General features: G+C 36.3%; 1 protein-coding gene across 5 annotated transcripts in view; it reads left to right on the forward strand.

Annotated features, from left to right (window-relative positions):
• Positions 1-3838: 3838 nt before the first annotated feature.
• The window catches only part of col21a1 (collagen, type XXI, alpha 1), a 28928-nt gene continuing 11370 nt past the window's right edge, over positions 3839-21396 (forward strand). The window contains exons 1-13 of one of the 5 annotated variants that reach the window (XM_037973613.1): positions 3859-4015; positions 4602-4703; positions 7513-7640; positions 7807-8367; positions 8447-8612; positions 9704-9932; positions 12200-12373; positions 13523-13600; positions 14342-14425; positions 15550-15612; positions 17674-17727; positions 17823-17876; positions 17987-18040. In XM_037973613.1, coding sequence (XP_037829541.1) covers positions 7544-7640; positions 7807-8367; positions 8447-8612; positions 9704-9932; positions 12200-12373; positions 13523-13600; positions 14342-14425; positions 15550-15612; positions 17674-17727; positions 17823-17876; positions 17987-18040 — 1614 coding nt within the window. In that variant the 5' untranslated portion in view covers positions 3859-4015; positions 4602-4703; positions 7513-7543. Of the gene's footprint in view, positions 4016-4148; positions 4704-7512; positions 7641-7806; positions 8368-8446; positions 8613-9703; positions 9933-12199; positions 12374-13522; positions 13601-14341; positions 14426-15549; positions 15613-17673; positions 17728-17822; positions 17877-17986; positions 18041-21396 lie in introns of all 5 variants that reach the window. The other 4 variants (XM_037973612.1, XM_037973614.1, XR_001808512.3 and 1 more) reach the window with 4 other exon arrangements.

Here is a 21396-nt window from a genome sequence, read left to right on the forward strand (position 1 = left end):
ACACAGACTTTAAAGAAAGTGGCTACTTCCAGGAAAAAGTCTGGACCAGGGATTTCACAAAGCTTTTGGCAAGTGAGTATGTGAATAATAGTCTGTCTAACACTGCAGTCACCAGCAAACTTTAATTATTCACATCAACAAACCACTACCAGTGAAGCTGTTTCCAAAACCAACCCCCTGCCAAAAACACGTTTTTAGTCAAGACAAGTCTTTAGTGTCGTATTTCAAAGAGGAAGTGCTCCAGTTTAGTTAATTATCTAAAGTTATTGACTGTTATCTAACATAAACCTCATATGTAGCTTGTATTAGATAGAGTGGTGTGTTCCAAACAACAGTGAGAACTGTTTCTTTCCAAACTCCAGATAAATTAAGGCAAATTATTAAAATCCTCATTATTCCAAAAGTGGCTGCATGTTGTAAAACTTTACAGAGGGCTTAAGCATTTACAAAGAAACAAGCTGTTTTTTCAGGTACAAATGAGTTTCTTTAAATTTGCAAACCATGGCGTCGGTTTGGGAGTGGAGGTTTTCTCCCAAACAGAATTACTTGTATTTAGGATAAAAAAGTAAAAAATCTAGGAGAGCACTGTGAGATTTTATATATAACACAATATATTTTACTTTGGTGCAGGAATCTTAAAGTAGGTATGCTGATGCAGAAATCTTTACTAATGTGAGCAGCTTTAAAAAGAATTAGCGTATTTCTGGTTGTTTAATCATAAACACTTTGAATGGGGTTCTGATTGGTGTGCTATAATAGACTCAAGTGTAATTGTTTAAGTAAGTGCATTTTCTTTTTGTAAACTGCTTGAGAATATCAGTTGAAACCATAAGTATCTTAAATGAGATTCACTGGGAAACAGAAAAATTATTTACTAACCTGTTTTGTCTTTTTTCCCCTCTGGAATGAGTTTTAGAAATTAGTACAAATCACACTAACAGTGGGATTTCCCATGGCATGCTGCTGTTGGAGGGGTGGTTCTGTGACTTTTCAGCTAAAAATCCTGCTGATGGGGACATTTCCCTGTTTTGGGATTTTTCATTCACTATGGGGATAGACCTCAGCAATCCTGCAGCTCAGACAGATATACACAAATCTCTTATGAAAAATAATGATTTATCTGTCATAACTCACTCTGACAAAGAAACACCCTTTAAATAAGAAACACATGAATCTGCTGCTTCAAATTTATTTCTTAAGAAGCCTTTAAAGTGTAGATCATTATCCTCCACTCCTTTTTGTGAGTGCTGCATCACATGTACCATGCTGCTCTGTTTCATTCCTTTAAAGTGTCCGTTTCTGTCATGGAAACTATTAGTAATCCATGATTATGCTGATTTTGCTCTCTGAGCTCAACAACTTGCTTGAGGCGTGCTCACTATTTATCTTTGTGGCAAACCAGAGAAGTGATCATGATAAACACGGCTTAATGCCTGTGAGCTGATTAAAATGTCCCAGTACAGTTGAGCCTCAAAGTGATGGCACTAAATCAAAAGTTTTTTGAGGTTTTCTGCTGTCTTCTATCCAGTCTGTTATTTCAAAGCTTCAGAGCTTATTCCAAACACTGTAAATGTTAGCTGGTATGAATAATAAGCAAGCAGTGTTGTGTTTTCTTAAAGTGAAACTGAGAAGAATGTTGAGGCTGTCACTGAAAGTATTACACAACATGTACAGTTTTTATACATAAACATGTTGGTACAATCAGATGAAACTGCATGGGTAAATACACTTTTTTAGTTCCATGTGTGACTATAAATTAAACTTTCTGAGGCTATATTATAGGATAAAGCAGCAGTTTAAACTGGCCAGATGATTGTCTGAAGGTAAACATGGCGTCAAAATTAAGGTGCAAAGTTGAAGTCATCAATTGTCAGAATTTCTGACAAAAAATAACACTGAATATCTGGTTACAATCAAAGTGTTGCTTAAAACTCTTCTTTGCAACTGTGCACATGGACACACGGACCACAAAAATTGCCCATAAAGGGCTTGAGAAATATATACCTCAGTGAGGATTTGCAGAAAACACCACATCAAGCCTGATCTGCAGTGTTTGCAATAATTAATCTCCCAGAACATTCTGGTGGTTCAGAGCTGTCCAAACAGGAGAAGGAGGTCATATGTTATATTAGTGAAGTGGATTAAAGTTATGGCTTTTTAATGCATATTTATTGTTTTTTTTATGCATGAATGAAGTGTCTGCTTTAGAAGACATGAAAAATATGGTTCTGGACCTGAGAAGTTAATTGGAAAACTGGCCTTTTATTTTAAAAGGTTGGGAAGTAACCAGGATAGAGAACATATTTTAAAGCCACAAATGCTGTTGAGATAATGTCTCAGCTCATTAGGATTTGATTGCATAACATAAATATACCTTTATGGTCTCAGTTTATTTCTTCATAAATGCAGAATTTATGTAAGCTCCCACAGATTATTGCAATGAATCATTTTTGTTTGATAAATTTCAAGCATATGCCACCCAATTGCAACACTTTACCCTAAATATAATTGTGGCAATTGATTTTAATAGCACCACATCTGTTCCGCTTCTAGATGTTACCGCATAATCAGAGAGAGACGTCTAAGGCAGAAATAAACATACAGATCATCTTGCCTTGCTCTTCCATCATAGGCACCTCTGAATGAAGAGACAGAGAAAATTACTCAGGGTTGGAAAGTCTAGTCTCTTCAACTGGCTGGACACTCCCCGGATCAGAAAACCAAACTGGCCATTTCCTGTGTGATCCGCCAGAGAGTGCTGAGCCTCAGGGTCAACAAGGTTGTCACTGGGAAATTACTGGTACTCTAAGAACAAAAGGATATTTTTTTTGCGAAATTAATTAAAATTCATCGGTTGCTTAAAAACAATGTACACAGATATTCTTGTCACAGAAAAATGTAAAAACACAGGTAAATATAATGCAGATTCCATCAGTGGACAATTATTTTTAAAAACATATAGGGTGTATTAAGGTTCCATCTGGTCAGTGCAGAGATTACATTGTAGAAACTTTAACAATGGCAGAATGAAAAAAAATACAGATTTGAAAAACTAGAAATATATTTCTCTAAAATATAGTTGAAGGTTCATTAGTAGAAGCATTATAATCTTAAAATAGTGTTTTTGCACTATAGGGACTTTAGAATATTGATCTACTACACTTAGGATTCTATAATTAAACCTTTTGTAAGTCACCTGACTCTCCACTCTTACTATAGTTTTTGTAATACTAAAATATTAGTTATTCTGAATTTGCACAGTATTGAGAAGGCTGTCAGGCATTTTGGAGCCTTTAGGAAAAACCTGCATACATTGAGGCTGCTGTTAGATGCTACAGAGCAGGTTGCCTTTGGCTCCAAACATGATCAAGCTTGTCAGACACGATTGAAGTGAAATCTGCCCGGTCCACAGATAACAACTGCAGCTCTTCCTTTCTACGGATTTTAAACTGTCCACACAGAAATAGAAATGAAGTAACTCTTCACACCTTATCACTGCTGACTTGGAGAACATAATCTGCTGTCCCTTTGAGCGATGAAGTGAAATTTAAATGACGAAGGTCTTGCTGAGCACTTCAGATACTGCTGGATGTCCTGCTGCTCCCATGTTTGTCCTGCATCAAGAAAACTCCACATTCTTTTGTCATCATGCAATCCAAACATCCCACCTTTGGATATTCGTCACTATTATTTTCCTTTTGAACAAACAGAGATGGACGTTCTGCTTCCCTGTTTTTCATGCTCCCCTTATCTGCTTCTCTTTCCACCCATGGTAATTGAGAGGGGCTGTGGGCCAGTAAAAGTCCAGTGTGAAAGTGGGGGGTGGAGAAGAAGACAGACAGAAACAGAAGACAGAGAGAGCGTCTAGAAAGGGCAGGCTTTCATTCAGCTGAGAAACATGTGCACTTCTCCGTGAGTCCAGTTTCTGTAAACCCAGCGTTGTGAGCAGTATTGATCACTGGCTCCCAATGAGAGGATTATTGAGATATTGCGCAAAAGGCTTGGACACTTACTGGTAACTTTTGGCCTATTTTGTTTGATTTTATTATATTTCTGAAATTTTGTGAGACTTTTTAACAGTTTGGCAATGTTTTTTATACATAATAATGCATCTACTTTCTATTGTGTGTATTCTGTCTTAACATTAGACAGCTTAAATGAGAATGAGGCATTCTGGAAGGAACATTTTAACAATTTATTGAACCTGTCAAGTTAAGTCTAACTTATTTAACATATTTTTATGTGGTCTGCAGTATAAATTGGATACACAAAGATGCTTAACTTATGTGTCTTAAACTCTGTTAAGCCATTGCAACATTCAGCAAACATACTGAAGACATTAACTTTCTCATTCTGTCATAGCAAGAAAAAAATATCTAAAAATCTTGTTTTCGCTGCTTAAATAGCAAACATCTTGAATGTTGTAGAGAGCATAGCATGACTTGTATAAATGATATGCATGTTGTGCAGGAATTATCACTGCGACTAAAGGTGACAATATTAGAACTTATCTGACAGTGAACATGTTCTCTGAAAAACGGAGACCTCAATGAGCTGATGTTTCACAAGGAACTCTTTAACTGTTTGGATATGTTGAACAGATTTGGCTGCAATAAATCCCTCTTGGTCTTGGCAACGGCTGCACATGTTGAACAGCAGTTGTTGTTTCTGGAATGGAACAACTTCCTCCCGCCAAGTTAACGGTAGATATCTACAACTTCAACAGTTCAAGTGGAGTCAAAGCCTGTAGTTGAATTGAGTGCAGGCAAAAGCAAAATTAGACTGGTCAATTTTATGTTTTTTTTTTTTATTGTGGAGTTCAGTCATTAAAAGATTCGTTTTTGTTTTTGTAACCTCTTGAGATCCTGCGCCCACATGTGGAGGTATTGGCTTCCCTGTTTAAAATGTTTTATTCTGTTCAGCTTAGTCTTTGTGTCCTTATGTAGTTTTATTTTAACTTATATTAAATTTGTTTGAATGTTCAATTTAAAATGTGCACTAAACAAAACCTGGAAGTTGGGAGGTTAAAGGTCAAATAAGTCAAATTATAAGTGAAGCATAATTTTGGGGCTGATACTGTAATTAAATCAGTGCAGCGACTCGGAAACAAATGAAATGCCGCCTCATAATATCAGCAACACACATGCACCTGTTAATTCAGAGTAATTATGCAACTCTAAGCCTGAAAGCTTTGCACCTGCAATGTTGCATTTTACTTCCTGGATGAAGGATGATTCCCTTCAGCAGAACTACATGTGTTTAGTCACTGCACACAGCCGGAGTTTCACTGTCTGACGGCGTAAATTAATTCCATGTGGTTCGAGCAGAGGTGCAGAAAAGCTCAGTTTGGGGGAAAGTCATTCGAGGGGAAAGTCATCCCAGCAGCTGGATGCTGCCAATGAGGGGGTTTTCCAACAACCTCCTCCAGGTCTCTGATGGGGAAAAATTTAGAGGAAAATGACTTACACAACTACAGCGCCTCAACGCCCCCTCCGACTGTTATACTTCCATGCTGAATTAACATGGTGGAAAAACGCTGTCATGTTGCAGAGCCTGACCCCTGTTTGCCTGTTCTGGAATAGATTTGAGAGTCCAAAGGTTATCCTGACCATTGTTTCAGAGACCCCTGTCTCCATCTGAATTAGTGAAAAGGTGTACGGTCACTTCTCCCCTGTCAAGTTCCTCCCACTTGTGTTTTATATTGTGGAACATGTCTGGTGCTCATTTGTAACTGCTTCCTTTCAGGAATGTCAGCAGTTTCACATGTTGGAAACTGTTATAAAAATTGCAGCCAGCCAAACAACTTACACTATAATTGTTTTTTGCTCACATGCAATTCTCAACTGCAGTACACTTCAGTTTTTTGACACATGTTGGCAACTATCATTGCATTCTGTTTTTTTTACTAAAATATTGTGAATACTACATATATAACATGCATTTTTTAAAAGTACAAACTATGCACTGTGTCATGTTTTTTGGCTGCCTTATTAGAATCGCTTTCTCAAAATGTAACACCCAGGGTAGTGGTGTGCAGATGTAGATTAGGGAGAATCAGACCTTCACTTTCAAATCATAAATGACTTATTCAAACAGTCAGATCTAGATAAAAGGAGATTTGTCAAAATAATGAGAAGATCATAAAAGGGGTTAAAAATGGAAGCAAATGCAAAGTAATAAATCTGTCTGGATGACATCTTCCCAATGACCAGTTTCACTTACATTCAGCCATGCCAACATTTCTTCTCCAAGAATGGCACACCTGCTGATGTAATGACTCAGATCCTTTAGCAGCACATGGCAACCACTGGTTTAAATTACTTCATGTTCTGAGGCTAAGGAAAGTTATACAATTAGTTTCATCCCAGAGGGAGAAAAGGAGTAGGATGGAAGCGTTTCTGGGCAGGCGTGTTCTGTTTGAGCCAAGAGAAGGCGGTGATTTGAGGAAACAGCTGAGAATCCCTACAGGAAACAGGAAGCCTTATGGTTTGAGGGGATTTGTGATCAGAGGTTGAGGGAGCTGTTTATTTAAAGCAGCTGACAGTTTCATGTAAAGATGTGGCAGGTGAGGCTTTAAAGGTGCTTAGGGTGTGAAATGGAATTCTAAAGATAAAATACAACAGAGTGAGGATGAATGTATAATAATATTAGTGATGCAAGTCAATAAATTTGGGGTTATTGCATACAGGGTCATGCAGGGTCTAAAGGAGGTTGTAATGAGAAAAATAAATGTTGATGGGATTGGCAATAATTCTCAGTGAGATTTAGCCATGCCTTGCTATGAGAAAAGCACACAGATGAGTTACAGATTTAGGGAAATATCTGAACCCTTTTTTGTTACAGTGAGAAAATCTGATGGTTTTGATGATGATGTTTATAAAACAATTTACTGGCATGGTTTTGTCTTCTTGTCTCTCTAGAGAGAAGGGTTACTGCAGGCCATCACAAAGTGGATTTGAATGTTCATCTTTTTCACGTGATGATGCATGTCTTTTCTCATGGTTAATGTCTTGTACAAGATGGTAGTAGGCCCCATCCACCAGGGATGACTGGATGATGTGATGGCATGAAAATGATGGAAAACACATGTTCCTCTTCTCACAGGCACCAGTTCTCAACCCAGTTCAGTATGTATGGGAAACTTTGGATGACATATAGACTATAGGACAGCTCTGTGCACCATTTAAACATCAGTCATTTGAAAGAAATGTGCTGCATTCCTCTAGATTACCCAAATGTGGTGTGGCAGAGTTATTGTTAAGAGCACTTTCAAGCTGCTCTGAACATACATTCAGTAGTTTCCAGCTGCAGGAGGTCAGAATACTAGATTAATGGATACTTAAATTATAACTTTTTAAAGGATAATTCTCCATTTTATTCAAGATTTCAGTCATCACGTTGTTTGACAATGTTGTACATCCTGTAAAAGTACATATTGTATGTATATTTATGAGCCCAAGAATAAAATGAATACCAGCTGGTTTCATGTTCATGTTTTTCTTTTCACTGTAGGTGCACAGTTGAAAATTGGTACTGTTGCATAATGGGTCACAAAGCAACTTCCATGCATTGTGTTTTAAGATGCCTCTGCTTCATGCTTCTCCTCTTGACCAGCACGGCTCAAGATGAAAACTTAAGAAGTAAGACCACTACCGTTTCGGTTTTTATGACACTTTTTTTTATTTTCAAAAACACAAATGGCATTTATGGCATTTATGGCATTAATGGTCCTGCAAATTTATTTTAAATCAGTTTGTGCATGATTTAATAAATTCATATCTTCCAATGTTTTCTGTTTCCTGTCAGGCTGCAGGACTGCACCATGTGACTTGGTCTTTATTCTAGACGGCTCATGGAGTGTTGAAGATGTCAACTTTGAAATAGTGAAGCGATGGCTTGTTAACATAACAACCACCTTCAACATTGGGCAGAAGTTTACTCAGGTTGGAGTGGTCCAGTATAGTGATGATCCCATTTTAGAAATACCTCTGGGGAAGCACTCTACAAACAAAGACCTCATCAAAGCCATGGAGTCAATTGAGTATATGGGAGGAAACACAAGAACCGGGACAGCCATTAAATTTGCCACAGACAAACTTTTTGGGCTTTCTGAGCGAGGCCCAGCAGGTGTTTCTAGAATTGCTGTTGTCCTCACTGATGGAAAGTCTCAAGATGAGGTCCTGAAAGCAGCCGAAGCAGCAAGGAAAAGAGGAGTAATCCTGTTTGCAATTGGTGTTGGGCCAGAAACAGAAGAAGCTGAGTTAAAGGACATTGCAAACAAACCATTTACAACTTATGTCTTTTCTGTTGAGGACTACAAAGCTATTTCAAAGATTATACAGGTCATACGACAGAAACTATGTGAAGGTAAGCAACTTATGATCAATTGTGTCCCATCTTTTTTCTCAATGATGATCTGCCATATTACTCTGTTTCTCTGTTACAGAGACTGTTTGTCCGATCAGAATTCCTATAGATTCTCGGGATGAAAAGGGCTTTGATATTCTTCTCAGTTTAAATTTGGCCAAAAAAACCAAGAAAACAAAAGGAACTTTTTTCGGCACTAAAGCATATGAAGTGACATCTCTGGTTGACTTGAGTGAGGCTACAAGGTAATCATACTTCCTTTTAATGTGTTTTCTTGGTGTTAACCACCTTTTCTGGGAATTTTGTGTGTTTCTCTAAAATGGTTCAAGTCTTGTTTTTCAAACAGAAGTTTACATATTTATACAAACCAGATCATGTCATAAACTACTAGCCTGTCGTGAAAAATTTCCAGGGTTCTGTTTTGGGGCCCATCTTGTTCTCGATCTATATATGTTCTCTTGGACAAATTATAAATAAATTTAGCAAAGTTCCCAAACCACCTTTATGTAGATGATGTCAAACTAGACTGGCTCTATAAGGACTTGAAGTTACATCCCTTATCAAATTTATGTTATTGCTTTTCAAACAGGAAACATTATTAAAAAAAAGACTATTTAAGAATGTTTATTCATTGCCCCTGGTTACAAGTGGCTGTTTAGACTCAGCTGATCAAGCTTGAGAAACTTACAATGTGTTGTTTTTGACCAATCCTTGTCAGTTATTCCAAACAGCTGGTTAGCAACTGGGTTTTAAACATGAGAATTATTTCAAAATTAAGAAAGTATGTGTCAAAACTTGAATTAAAGATAATCATCTTTAGCTACTACAAAACATTGCAGCAAGACTCCTAACTAAAACAAATCAAAATACACACAACTCCTATTTTATTGCCTCTTCATTGGTTACTTTGAGAACTCACATTAAATTTATTTTAAAATCAAATCTTGGTGTTAGGAAGACCTCAAAGACCACAAAAAGCTTCACATTTCATCTCAGGTCTTCAGATCATCTAACCAAAGACTATTAGTGGTTTCTCAAACTCAGGCAGATTGAAGCTGTTTGTACCTTGAATTAATTAAACTTTCCTTGTTTTCATGTTGTAATGACAGTTTTTAGTTCTTTAATTAGCAGCTGAATATGTTTTTATTCAGACAAGCTTGTGGTTAGCTGTTGTAATTATGCTTTTATATTTCATAAGTTTTCTGCTTTATGATTTTTTCATCATTTGTGCCATTGCATTTTAGTTTATTGTGAAGCACTTAGCCATAATTCTTTCTCTGTTAAAGGTCCTACATAAATAAAATTTACTTGCTTATGTTTCTGTTTGGTCAATCAGGAGCCTTTTCCCTGATGGTCTGCCTCCGTCATATGTTTTTGTGGCCACATTGAGGTATAAAGGATCAGTAACTATAGAGGAATGGGACCTGTGGAGGATACAGACCCGTGATGGGAAGCCTCAGATGGCGGTGACTCTAAATGGTCTGGACAGAACTGTCAAGTTCACTACAACCAGCAGGGCACCAAGTGAAATACAAACCGTCACATTTTCACAGCAGACAACAAGAGTGAGTTGGGACTTTAGCTTCATTTAAATTGTTCACTTGTTTATCATGAAGTCCACTGTGCAGTGACTCAGTTCTTTTGCAGTAATATGAAAAATTTCAACCATATGTTTTTATCTTTAGTGCGCTAAAAACAAAATTTGAATTATTTGCAAAAATGCTACAACTAAAATAATGTTGTATAATACTGTTTTTAAAAACGGTTTGTGTATATTCATAAATCATCATTTTAGTGTATTTAGGATTGTGATATAGTTACAGCTGCAGACCATGCTTGTTTAAACAAACTTCAGTGAACCAAAAAAGTGGAATGGATATGCTGAGATTGCTTTCACAAGATTTTATATTTACATTGAGACAGGTGTGAGTTGGAGTTGTAATTTGCTTTCAGCCAAAATATCTAAAATATGTTGTTTATCCCCTCAGACTTAGGCTTGTTTTCCAGTGAATCAGGTTGGCATTCATATGTGGGACGTGTAACTGATACTTGGCACATAATTATGAAGCTCTGGTGCACCAAGCAGAGTTTGAACTGCATCAACAGCTGGCTACTCCAATCCACCATTGAATCCTTCATAGTTAAACACAGACAGTATTCTAAAGCCATGCAAAAGCAGATTAAGGGTGTGTGTTCAGCGTTTCTTCGTGAGCTTTGGCAGGTCTGAGATAATGCTTACTGATCCTGTCAGGGTTATCTCTGCTTTGGGTCAGAAAACTCAAACTTTTGGCACAGAGCCTGCATTCCAAACTGGGATTGCAGTGGGGATATTTGCAGGCTCAGGAGAGTCATACAAACAGACCATGCGCATAGAAACTACAGACTTCAAGTGAAGATTTATTAGTTTTAAGTTGACACTTTCATAATTTTCCCTCTTGTAGTCAATAGACTTTAGATAAACCTTACATAACATAAATAAATCTTAATAATTATCTATTAACATAAAAAGAACACATTACACTGTAGATTATATCAAATAAGGTGCATAAAATAGTCTATTAGTACTCTATTAGTTCTCAGAGCCTGACAACAAAAGTTGTTTCAGCACCAATCCTCTGAATCTTTTGAGAGCCCTTTTTTGGCATTTGTGGGGAAAAAAATCTTGCATGCCTACACGCTAGTGATGTGTGGCTTCAGTAATACTCTACATGGCTACATGATCAGCAACTCATGGCCACAAAATAATCAAGTGAGGGAATGTAGGCCTCCAGATTGTTGTGTGGCCACAACTTTCAGCATGATAACAACTCACATGAGAAAATTATTAGGTTTCACTGTTGCAGTGAATAAAAACATACAACACTTTCATGTGCTGATAAACACATGATTCAGAGAGGTATAAAACACAAACAATATCCAGACCTCTGGCAAGTTTTTCCACTTCATGAAGCTGGATCTGAGAAGACTTTGGAGACCAGTTTTTTGCAGGTGCATGCATAATACCGGAATAGCGTCCTTCTTTCTTGCATTGTTTCCATTGTTGAGACAGCTGTTAGTCATCTACTGGTAGTCATGTTGTCTCTCAGGTCCTTCTGGCTCCAGTTAAATGAGGCTTTCCAAACAGTCTGTGTACTTGTTTACATTTTGACAAATGCACTTTGAAAAGCTAATTGCTAAAGATGACAATAACCATTTTAATTCAACCTAACATTAAAATAAAATGAAAGTCAATCAAAAGCATTTGCAGTTATTTACAGAACTTAGTAAAAATCTGCTTAAGTTATGGCCAAAGCTTCATACACCTTATAAACTCATGACTACATGGTGATTTTTTTTATTTTGGCTATTACTTTTAAATACAGTATAATAACATTGCCAATAATGGGACAACATGAAAATGAAAGACAGCATGATGTTGCCATATGGGTGAGTTTTAATTGTGTTCATTGGGTTCCAGGCATGCCATCCTTCTTGTTTTTGTTTTACAAGACTCCTGATGTCATCTTAGTTGATACACTTCTAAAAATGTAAAGACTCTGTTTCCAGTCCACCAAGAACTAAAAACAGCTCTCGGTTCTATTTGTAGGGACATGACTATTTCTTTACTCTTCTGTAACTGAGATAATGTGCTATATTAAGAACTACAAGGATGTCTACACGTGTTCAAATGAGTAAATAGATTTCCAGTTCAGAGTAATCATTTAAGTGAGTTGCTCAAAGCTTTATATGTTTTTGTGCTGTTTATTTAATTTTTTTATTTATTTATTTTTTTTCATTTCCATCAGCCCAGGATGTGCCAGCATGCTAATTACATTTTGTTTCCCTGATAAAGAAGCTGTTTGATGAAAAATGGCACCAGCTGCGACTACTAGTCACAGAAGAGGATGTGACTCTATATGTCGATGACCTGGAGATTGAAACATTAGCACTGCAGCCCTCTGTTGGCATTTTTATCAATGGGAAAACGCAAGTGGGAAAATATGTCAATAAGGAAACAACAGTTCCAGTAAGTATGACAGGATCAACATTTTTTTATTAAATGTGTGCTGATACATTATGATTAAAAGCTAGGCATATAAAGAATAGGTTTTAACTTGCATTTTTATTAGACCACATGATGCAACACTTTCTAATTAAAACAAAACACTGATTTTTAAAAAGTACCTTAGACCCACATAGAAACATTATACAGGTTTGGCATGCTGCCAATGTGCCATCTGTGGAATAAAATGTATGAAATGATTCAAAATGAAATAACATAGTTTTAAATAAGACAGTGAATTATATTTGTGCATTTTGATCAACAGGAACACACACACAAACACACATAAGAACAACATAATTCATACAAGATTTTGACATCTCCTATGCCAGCTAATGCATTGACACATTAGTACAGTTAACCCTCCCATGGCCTTCGGGTCAAATGGAGCCAAAGTTACAAGCTTGCTTAAGGAGGGTTAAATAAACTTAAATGAACCCAAACGCTGTGATTCAGATTTTTGTTTATTGATCCACTAGATTAAAGTGTTTCAAGTCATTTCACACAGTAATTGCATTTTTGTGCAAAATCTTTCTCTACAGATTTTTGTGACTTAGTTCTTCCATGTTTTCTAACCAAATCATATAGTTTTAAACATGACAAATAACACAACCTTTAGAGCTGCACAACTTTATAGTATTTCTAGTCTTGTGTTTGTATTTAAATCTAACCAATATGAGTTGATCTAAGTTCCCATCATGCAGTTGTATGCATGTTTTCATGTGAACAAAACAAAAAAATTATACCTGAGGATAACTTCTTCTGCTCACACAGGGACTTAAGTAAAACAGTCCATATGATGTTCTGGACTCATTTCCCAACCACCATCAACAAATCACTAAATCATGGAAGAACAGTGTAATGTTTTTGCTTCTAAACACTGAGGGAGGTCTGGCAACATGCAGCTGCTCAATGCCCAGTTGGGGCACTTACCTTTCATTTAGCAGTTATGGTAATTTCAATTCATTGGAGGCAAAGCATGGATAAAACCCAACTTGAAGTTGCACAATCACTGCCATGTTAAAATCTGTTTGTTTTGTATGCTTGGTTTGGAGTTCCCATCATTAGAATTTATATTTTTACACTGATTTCTCCCTTTTTTTTAAATTTTAGTTTGAAATTCAGAAACTTCGCATTTACTGTGACCCTGAGCAGAATAGTCGCGAGACTGCATGTGAAGTACCTGGAGTTGTAAGTACAAATCCACTTAGTTCTACATGTTTTTATTTAAAAAACCATTATTTAGGCCTGCTTTTCACCTTGTGAAACTACCTCTTTCAACTCCAAGATGCACACTCGAAAATGGCAGCGAAGCATTTTCTTATGTGTTAAAGTCACACTTTTTTTTTTTTTTGCAAGGAACGATATGGTGTTTTCTTGCTTTATATTTCAATAATACTAGGTACTATAGGTTTTTTGTTTGTTTGTTTTGGTAGTATTTCAAAGGTGTAAAGTCTCCATACAAATCTGAAGTCACATCTGTAATGAATGAAACATTTTGTTGAAGGAAGATACGTGGCTCTGCATCAAACTTGCATTGATTATAAATTTTTTCTGCCTGCTGGCTGTGACTTTGTTTGTAAAGCCTGGATGTGTTAGATTGGCTCAGAAATTGCTATAACAACAAAACCAATGCCAAATAATGTCTTTAATATGAAGCTGATTAAAAGAGATATCAAAAGAGACAAGAGTGTAAATGCACAAATGTTTGCTATTAATTACTGCATTTGTTTGCTGTTTCCAAATTCAGTTAGCAGTTCCCCTTTGATTATTTATTCAAATGTTTGTTATTGTTTTTTTTTAGAAAAATACACCATTTGATTTATTTGAAAGTGAGTGTATTTCATGTAGTGCACATCCAAACACCATGAAAAACACTATAATATATGCAAACATTGTGGATTTATTGAGATGTTTGCTTATTTGTTATAGTGCTCCAACAGTCCTTATGACATTGAACCAACACAAGAGCCTTGTGTTTGCCCTCCTGGACCCCCTGGAACTCCGGGAATAAAGGTTAGTTCTTCCACTTTCTTTAGTTTTTTTGTGCTTCATTGTTATATTTTTTTACAAGCCTTGAATAAGCCAATAATACATTGGTAAATATTAAGCTATAAAACTCTCCTTCAAAGACATGTCAGACATTGACAACTCTTGCACAGCCTATTGGTGTCTGGCAGCTTTTTTCTTTAAACTATGCCAGATTTACAAGTATAAATAAATGAAAAAATATGAAGTTTGACTTGTAGGTTTATATGTAAACTTTGGAAAGAAGAAGTTAAGGACACAGAACTTAAATGTCCTTGTTCTTGAAACAGCTTTTGTGAACAACATGGAAATCATAAAAAAATGTCTGAATGCAGCCAATAATCATACAATGAGCACTTTGAGGTTGTACTCTGTAAGTATTATAAAATAAACTAACAATATTATAGCCTTGAAAAACAGATTTTCTTTCTATCTGTGGTAGAGTATATGTTTTGGGGAAATCTTTGTGGTTTAATCTCTTGAAATACACTCATAGATGCACTGCTGGAAATCTGAAAAATATCATATATGAACAAAGTGGACATTTATCATAATTAGGCAAAGTGAGGCTTGTCTGTATGAATAGATGTGTTTATTCTTCTATGATCATGTTCTATTAGTCTGAAGCAATCCAGACCACTGCATAAGATAAATAGTAATAGTTGGAATGGAAAATCACTAAGGAGGCAATGAAGCCTGCATGTTTGTCTTTGCTGATGACAGCAAATCAACCAACTAACAGCCAGTATACAAATTCCCCAGGGAGATATTGGTTGGTTTGGCAAAGAGAAAAAACAAAAGAACATTTTAATTGAAACCTACTGTACACGGTTTCAAGCATTTTTGTTTGGTTGTTTTTTTGTTTATAAGGTCACCAGTATTGTTTTACAACATTTAGTAATGGACCCAAAATGCTGGCAGCATTGCTGGTTTGCAGATGTTCATATGGCCCCACACTCTACATCTTACTTCAGATACACACTCAGCAAAGTTTATAGATAAATAAAACCCACCCAGGGGAAAACATGTTGCCACAATGAATGTTTTAAATGGATTCATTGTGCTGCTTTAGGATGTATAATAATTTAATCACCTTATGTGCTCTTTTTTAGGGAGAACAAGGAAGTGCTGGCATGCCTGGGCAGCCTGGACCAGCTGGTGCTGATGGTAAGCCTGTGAGTACTATATAAATCAATATACAAAAATACAGAACATAGTTGCAAGTAGCTGCATTCACAACAAGGAGAAAACAATTTTAGGTCAGTTTATCCTTTGGGTCAGGACACCATTGGTTTTATGTGTCATTTTTATATGGCTTTTTTTTATTTCATTTGTTAATCTTTCACTTAAAACTTGATTTTTTTGTATCTATACAGATAAAATATATGTGTAATGGAACAGTGGACCAGATCTTCATCATTTCAAAGTTGCTAAGTGGGTCATGGGAGCTTGACTCTCCAGTTTGTGTGTGTTTTGTGGATCTGGAAAAGGCTTACAACTGTGCTCCTTGAAGCATTCTGTGGAGAGTACTGCGGTATTTTGAGATGCCAGGGTTACATGAAAGGGTTATCCTGTCCTTGTATAACCAAAACAAGGCCTGTGGCTGTATTCTACGCACAAATTTAACCTCATTCACAGTGTGGGTTGGACTCTGCCCGGGCTGACCCTTGTCTCAGATGCTGTTTGAGGTGTTCATAGACAGGATCTCAAGGGGCAGTTGTGGCAAGGAGATTGTCTGGTTTGGGAACCTCAGGATTCCAACTCTGCTTTTTGCAGTTTTTGTGGGTCTGTTGTTGTCTTCAGGGCATAACCTTCTGCATGTGCTTGGGTAGTTTGCAGCTGATCACGAAGCAGCTGGGATGAGAGTCAGCTTCTCTATGGACCATGGTTTTCAGCCTGAAAAAGGTGGAATGAGTATTTACCTCAAGTGAAGGAGTTCAAGTACGTTGGAGTTTTGGTCACATGTAATGACAGAATGGAATGGGAGACAAATGGACGGCCTTGTCTGCGATAATATGGGCGTTGGTTTGCTCCTTCATATCGAAAGAAGTCAGTTGAAGTGGTTAGGGCATCTGATTAGGATGCCTCTTGCCTTCCTTTGGAGGTTTTCCAGGCATGTTCCATTTGGAGGAGACCCGAGGGCAGACCCAGAACTCACTGGAGGGATTATGTAACCTCTGGCCTGGGAATGCCTTGGGATCTCCCAGAAGGAGCTGAATAGTATCACTGGGAAGAGAGACGACTGGATTTCCCTCCTGGATCTGTTGCTTCCATAACCCAAACCACAAATAAGCAGCAAACAATGGATGGATGGATTCACAGGGATTACATGCAGTCTCATACAATAGCTATATTTTTAAGTTACAGGAAATGGTTTTGCTCATTGAGCAAAACAATTTTGAGAAAAACTGAGAACAAATTGTAAATAACAAATGGTTTTAATATAAAAGTTAGGTAATCACAAGTATTTTTGTTGCTTCGAACCACAGCAAGTTCGACGCTTTTTGGTTTTCTTTGTTGATTTACTGTTTGTGTCAAGGTCTTTACATAACAACTCCATTGTATGATGCTTTCACTCTCAAACAGGTAAAAAGAATAAAATGGCATCCAAAGTCCAAATAATTTTTTTTTGAAAGGCTTTCGGAAAGCTTTAAAAACTATTGGTCAAGACCACTTGTCTGTAACTCTGCATTGTCAGACTCCTTGGAAGCAAAGTACAAAGAAATTGTTTGGCACAGTAGATGTTCTTTTATTCACATATTATGCAACGAGTGACTGTTGATAATGACACTATTTCAATACAGTTTTATGAATTTTCTCCTCAATTAAATCAGATTTAAGTCAAAAGTCAAAATATTGAGTATACTGAGTATATAACTGAGTATAAAACTTTCAACAGACCAACCTTAGTCAGACAACTTTATCACTGTTCGTTTAAGTCTGCATCGCAATTTTATTACAGTGAATCTTCAATATCAAACACCAATAGGGTTTAGATTTGAGTTATTATTAATATTGTAGCTTTACATCTTTTTCCATTCTGATTTTTTCAAAAGTTGTGTAAAAATTAAACAGCCTTCTCATTACAGCAGTAATTGCACTGGGTTTTTCTGGGATGTAAACCTTCCTAAAGATACATGGTCCAGCACTTAATTAAAAGTACAGACAAAAGAATCTTTACACAGCCTTGACTTATAATGACTTTTAATGACATGTAACATTTGTTAATTCTGTAGGGTATACCTGGTGTTAGAGGAAGTCCAGGGCTTTCAGGTCCACCCGGAGTAAAGGTAACACAATCATCAGTTCATATACATTAACAATTTATTCAGATTATTATCAAGTGCAAAAACAATTAAAGATGTTTTTTGTGTCTTTTTGTCAGGGGACACGTGGAGCAGATGGGTACAAAGGCGAGCAAGGGAGACCAGGTGTTTCGGTAGGAAGGTCAAAACCCATATTTGCAGCACATTTGGTTTTAAAGCACTGAGAAGCCACTTTGTGACCATTAAAAATGTTTTAATACAAATTAGTTCATTTTTTTTTCAGGGAGAGAGGGGCATTCCCGGATTACCAGGACAACCAGGACAACCAGGAGAGAAGGTGCTGCTGATTTTTTTTGTTAATGACATCTTTATTTCTGCTTCTTTGTAAGAGCTGTTGTTCAGTATCATTTATCTAGAGCAAGAATCTACGCAAGAATCATTTCTGTATGCTCTGACTACCCAAAGTTCAAAAACACTGATCTCTGTAGTAAAAATAGTGATAGTTTGAAAGTACAAAAACACATTTAAATGTCAAGGTTTTTATGAGATCAAAAGTTGGATTGTCAGGAAGTTCCTGTAAAACACATCAACTTCAGATCTGAAAATGCATCAATCACACAGGAAACCATATGTTTTGAATATAAAGCCAGATCTCTTGAGAGAGTAAAAGCTACAGCTCCTACACCAACGGAAATCTTCTTCACTGGAAGACCACGAGGGTCATTAATGATCATTTAAATGCACTCATATATTTAGACTGCTTTGCTGCTTCCTAGAAAAGTTTGAAAATCTTCATTTTGTTGTCATTGTTGTTGCCATAGGAGTATTTGTGTTTTTTTTAATTGTTTTTTATTGTTTTGCCTCTATAGGCATCTCACAATCTGTCATTTATAAGTATTTTTGAAACTGAGAGGCAAGATAGAGTTGAGAGACTGTCAATAAATGTGTGTGGTAATCAGTTTTGTTACTCAACACAGAGTACATCAGCACACCAGGCTTCTTATCATTTAAGTATGCTACTAAAAAATATAGAAGCAGGGATACACAAGTATGATCCACAACAGGAGGCCATTTGTAGGAAGAAATATCACAATCACAGTTCTTTCTCAAGAAATTATGGCAAACTTGCACATTCCAAAAAGACTTGAACTGTACCAGTAACTTCCACGGAATGTACTTCAAAATAAAAAACAGCAGTGTTTATGTGAGCTTGTGGTTTGTACTCATGTAATATCTGATGCATCAAAATTAGGCCCTACAGACTTTTATGATAATCTGAACAGGACACTGTGTTTAGTGTTATCTTTGAGAACAATGAGGTAATTTTTCATTTCTGAATTGTATAGTCTCATTCAGATCATCTAAACTTGTAATCAGTGTAAGTGCCTGCAGAAGGCCCCTGTTAATTAGCTAAGGAGGAAAAAATATTCTGTGGTCAATGCCATTTTAGAAATGGTCGCAGTTGGCTGCAGACATACATCTAAATTCTAGGAAATTGCCTGGTTTCTGTCACAGGTTCTACACAAATCTATTATTTTATTACAGGGAGGTAATCCTCTTTCCTTTTTTTCACTGACTGAAATACTTTAGATTTTGGACAAATAAACGGTTTCAGGTAATAAAACTGGCAACCATACTATGTAAAACTAGGTGTATTTATCCCTGTCTCTTGTAATGCAAAGGATATAAAAGACTCAGAGCTTTGTTGTCTTCCTACAAAAACTTCTAAACGGGTAGATTTTTTGTTACTGTAGCCTACATCAGATTGTGTTTGTTTTAGTAAAAGATTGTGTCTGAAATGAATAGAGAAATGCTGGAGCAAAAACAAATTATTTTTAAATTTTGAAAAAAATGCCTTTTTAACCACATTACTAAAGGCAAGCTGATATGTAGGTTGAAAAGGCATTTTTAGCCTATGCTAAAAAGTGCAGATCAACCTTTTTGCTTTTATGTACAAGTTCAATGAGAGAACCCAATTTCTGGATGGGTACAAGCTTTATTTGTTAGGCTATAGCATTAAGTTGTGCTTTAACATTAATGTAAGTAGGGCAAGTTTTGCTCTTTTGGTTAATCAACAAGTAAAATTGTAGCCATTTAGTGTTCAGCTTTAAAGTGGCCCTTACAGAGGCTAAATGAAAAGGAAAGAATCAGAAAACATGTTTTCCACATGTCTTAGTCAAGCCCCCCTGGAAAGACCCTCAATGCAGAACAGAAGAATATCTAAATACCCACTGTTCCTGAGTGATTTAGACTTCTCTGTAAGTTCAGTGATGTTGCTGAGTACACTTTTTTCTTTTTACTTGAGAGACATTTGGATCAAATTGTTCCCATGTTGTAAGACCACCCACTGGTGCAGTCTTATTTTCCTGGCATTGAATGTTGAGAACGGAAACATTAAATGTCTGCCAAATTAAGCCCCATTAAGTACATAGTTCAAGACTGTGTGTATTTACAGTCTGTGATATGTGCTGATGGCCACAACAGTTCATTACCTTTTAATGAGCTAATTGTGGGCCTTCAGTGTGTGATACTGATCACTGATGTTCAATAAAATGGTAACTACAATTGTGGCATTTAGTTGGATAGAAGTCAGTAAAAGTCTCGGCCCATTTAGTGAGCACACCTGTTAGTGAAAGTTCCTCACTCAAAGCAGGCTGTTCTGCACCTCTGAGATGCCAATGAGCCGTCACTGCCAACAATATATCACATTATTTTCTGTGTTTCATGTTGTCATATAAACTGAAAACACAACTTACTGCAACATAAGATGAGGAACATGTAAAAACGTTTGTGATTGTGTCTTTGCTGCCATGGCTGCAGTCATTTCCCCCCCCCTGAGCATAGTTAGCATATTGTAAGAGGAACAATGCAGAACATGGAAAAGCAGATGAGGTAATTTTACGTCTAGTTTCAAATCACACTTTTTTTAATTATAAAAATATGACCTTCTGCATTGTTCTGCCAATTTCTTTTCTAACTTTCAGCATTTATATGTCTTATTTTGTAGTTGGTCAACTTAAGTGCCAGGTCATTGCAGTAAAACATGTTACTCCATGAAATTTTAGTCCAAATAAGTGTTTAGTTGACACATTTTGTCCCTAATTTTATGCACTGACTTAATATATTTGAACAAGCAGATTTACAATTAGTCCCTGCAGATTACACTAACATAACCTTTGAAAAATTAATTTACAATAAACTGTCTAAAGGCTAAGATCAGCAGGACAAACTTAAAATATGGAAAGCGGATTCTAAAAATAGAACACAACTAGTCAAGCTGAGTCAAATGCATTTCAGTCATAAAGGAACCCAATGTGCTTTTCATTAAGAACTTTAAACAGTAGAGCAATAAATAACACAGTCATTCAAACAAAATCATAAAAGTGTCAATACAATATACACAAAGAATAAATACTTAATGATATGCTTTTACAAATAGGAAGGTTTTTAGCGTTTTCTAAACAATGTACAGGTGCTGGTCATGAAATTAGAATATCATGAAAAAGTACATTGATTTCAGTAATTCCATTTAAAAACTGAAACTTGTATATTATATTCATACATTACATACAAACTCATATATTTTAAATGTTTATTTCATTTAATTTTGATGATTACAAATGACAACAAATGAAAATCTCAAATTCATCATATCAGAAAATTAGAATCTTGTGAAAAGGTTCAAAATTGATG

The sequence above is a fragment of the Kryptolebias marmoratus genome, linkage group LG22 (genome assembly GCF_001649575.2).
Source record: "Kryptolebias marmoratus isolate JLee-2015 linkage group LG22, ASM164957v2, whole genome shotgun sequence".
NCBI lineage: Eukaryota > Metazoa > Chordata > Actinopteri > Cyprinodontiformes > Rivulidae > Kryptolebias > Kryptolebias marmoratus.